General features: G+C 52.6%; 1 protein-coding gene across 1 annotated transcript; it reads right to left on the minus strand.

Moving 5' to 3' along the window:
- Nucleotides 1-828: 828 nt before the first annotated feature.
- On the minus strand, nt 829-1588 carry LOC105311114 (hexokinase-2-like; the record flags this gene model as incomplete). The annotated part of the gene is made up of 2 exons (XM_011387144.2): nt 829-1045; nt 1375-1588. Coding segments are annotated over 2 exons (402 nt in total), but the record flags the coding sequence as incomplete, so codon positions are not given.
- Between the last annotated feature and the right edge of the window lie 325 nt (nt 1589-1913).

Consider the following 1913-nt stretch of genomic DNA (forward strand, 5'->3'; position numbering starts at 1 on the left):
TTCCTTGAGAAAGCGAGGATTCTCTTGTAAAGAAAAAGGCCCCCACCGCTGAGCTGGTTTGCAGGGTAGATTTTCCTCTTCAAGCAGAGATCTGCACTACCAGCTCCCCTAGCAGTAGTCCCAGTAGCGAGAAGACCAGAGAGGGCCCGAATGCTCAAAATGTTTTGCAATTGCCTTTCCAATCTTACAGCAATCCCTGTTTCAAGATCTTTAAAGCGACAGTTGGCCAAAGTTTGTGATAGTGAAATAATGTTTTGTAAGAGTCAATAGTAACTAAATGCCAAGTCTGACCAGGCTGGATAGTATAATATTCAGGATCCAAATGTTGGAGCCCTTCCTCCAGTCCACCCCAGAACCCTGGCTGGGCCAAAATTGCCATAGCTTACAGGCAATTTTACCAAAGGTCTGAGCCATCTGTCACAGCTTCATCATCCTCTGGGCAGTGACAGGGGTGGGAGCTACGAAAGGAGCTTTCAGAGACCTGAATCTTGGCCATCTCGACACTCTGCTCTGTGGCTCACAAACTGTTTCCGAGGACAAATTAAAGATGGAAAAGAAGAGCAGGGCCTCACACATAGACTCAGAATATGACCTTCTAAGACTACTGACGGACATAGATTATTACCTATTATCTGATGTGTCTGCTCACTCTGTCCTTTTTAGACGCCTCTCAAAAACTCAGTCGCAATTACTTTGGCCAGCATGTAATGAGCACAAAATCCCATAACTAGTGGGCACCTTAGCAACTTTGGGGGATGTAAGACTGTAAAGCAAAAAGAACCAGGCTCCACCCGCCTGTCCTCCCCCCCCCCCCAGCCCCCACTGCAGCTCCTGAGCCTGCTTCCCGAGCCCACTGCTCACAGTTGCTTCCCGGGGTTCAAGGAGCCCATGTCGATCTCGTGGTCAAACTCGGTACGGATGTCATCAAGCACGCCGTCGTCCCCGAAGGCGCCCCACTCCATGTTGATGCACATCCGGCCCTCGTCACCTTCCACCGTGTCAATGTGGCGCATCTCCTCCATGTAGCAGGCGTTGCTGCCCGTGCCTGGCCAGAACAAGGGGCTGCTCAGCACCCACTCGCACCGTCCCCTCCCAGCCCCCACCTCCCTCTTGCCTCCCCACCTCCCTCTTGCCTCACCACCCTGAGACCTCAGAGCAGACTCCTGCAGCGTCCCAACAGGGTCCACTCCACCAGCGCGCCCCCCACTCTATCAACGCCCCCACTCCACAAGTCCTGGCTCGGCCCTCCAAAGTGACCACGCCGTTATCTTCCAGTATGAGGTACGAAGGAGCATCCAGGTCATGGACGCCCCTCCCCTTCCGGCCCACACCCCCAGCCATTGGCCAGCATCAGCCCTCACAGTGTTCACGCACCCACAATGAGACCAATCTCGCAGTTCTGGTCATCATAACCACAGGTCATCATGGTCCCAACTGTGTCATTCACCACAGCCACGATATCAATATCAAAGTCCTGCAGGGATAAAAGGAGGGCTCTGACCTTCACCGTCACAGAACGGTCATAGATGTGAAGATGGAGAGACAGCAGCAAGATGCACAGCTCGAGAGTAACAGGGTCGCACCCTGACTAACCCTACTCAAAACCGAAGAATGTCAGAGCTGGAAACTGGGTCCTGATCCAGTCCAATAGCTGCTTCTCACTCCCCTCTTCCCCTCATTTGTCCTCAGCACGGACTTCCCTTACCCCAGCCCCGCCGTCTGGTTCACAGCTATCACTGCACAAAGAAGAGTGAGACTGTCTTGTCATCAGTGTCATCTTCTTCTCTTTCTTTGTTTTTTTCTTTCTCTCTCTCTCCCACCCTCCCTCCCAGGTCTTTTCCTTCTGTGACCTTTATCTTGTCCTCTCTGTGCCCCAATTCTACCCTCATGGCCAACATCATCCCAACTTTCTT

The sequence above is a fragment of the Pteropus vampyrus genome, unplaced genomic scaffold (genome assembly GCF_000151845.1).
Source record: "Pteropus vampyrus isolate Shadow unplaced genomic scaffold, Pvam_2.0 Scaffold1000000171, whole genome shotgun sequence".
Taxonomy (NCBI): Eukaryota; Metazoa; Chordata; class Mammalia; order Chiroptera; family Pteropodidae; genus Pteropus; species Pteropus vampyrus.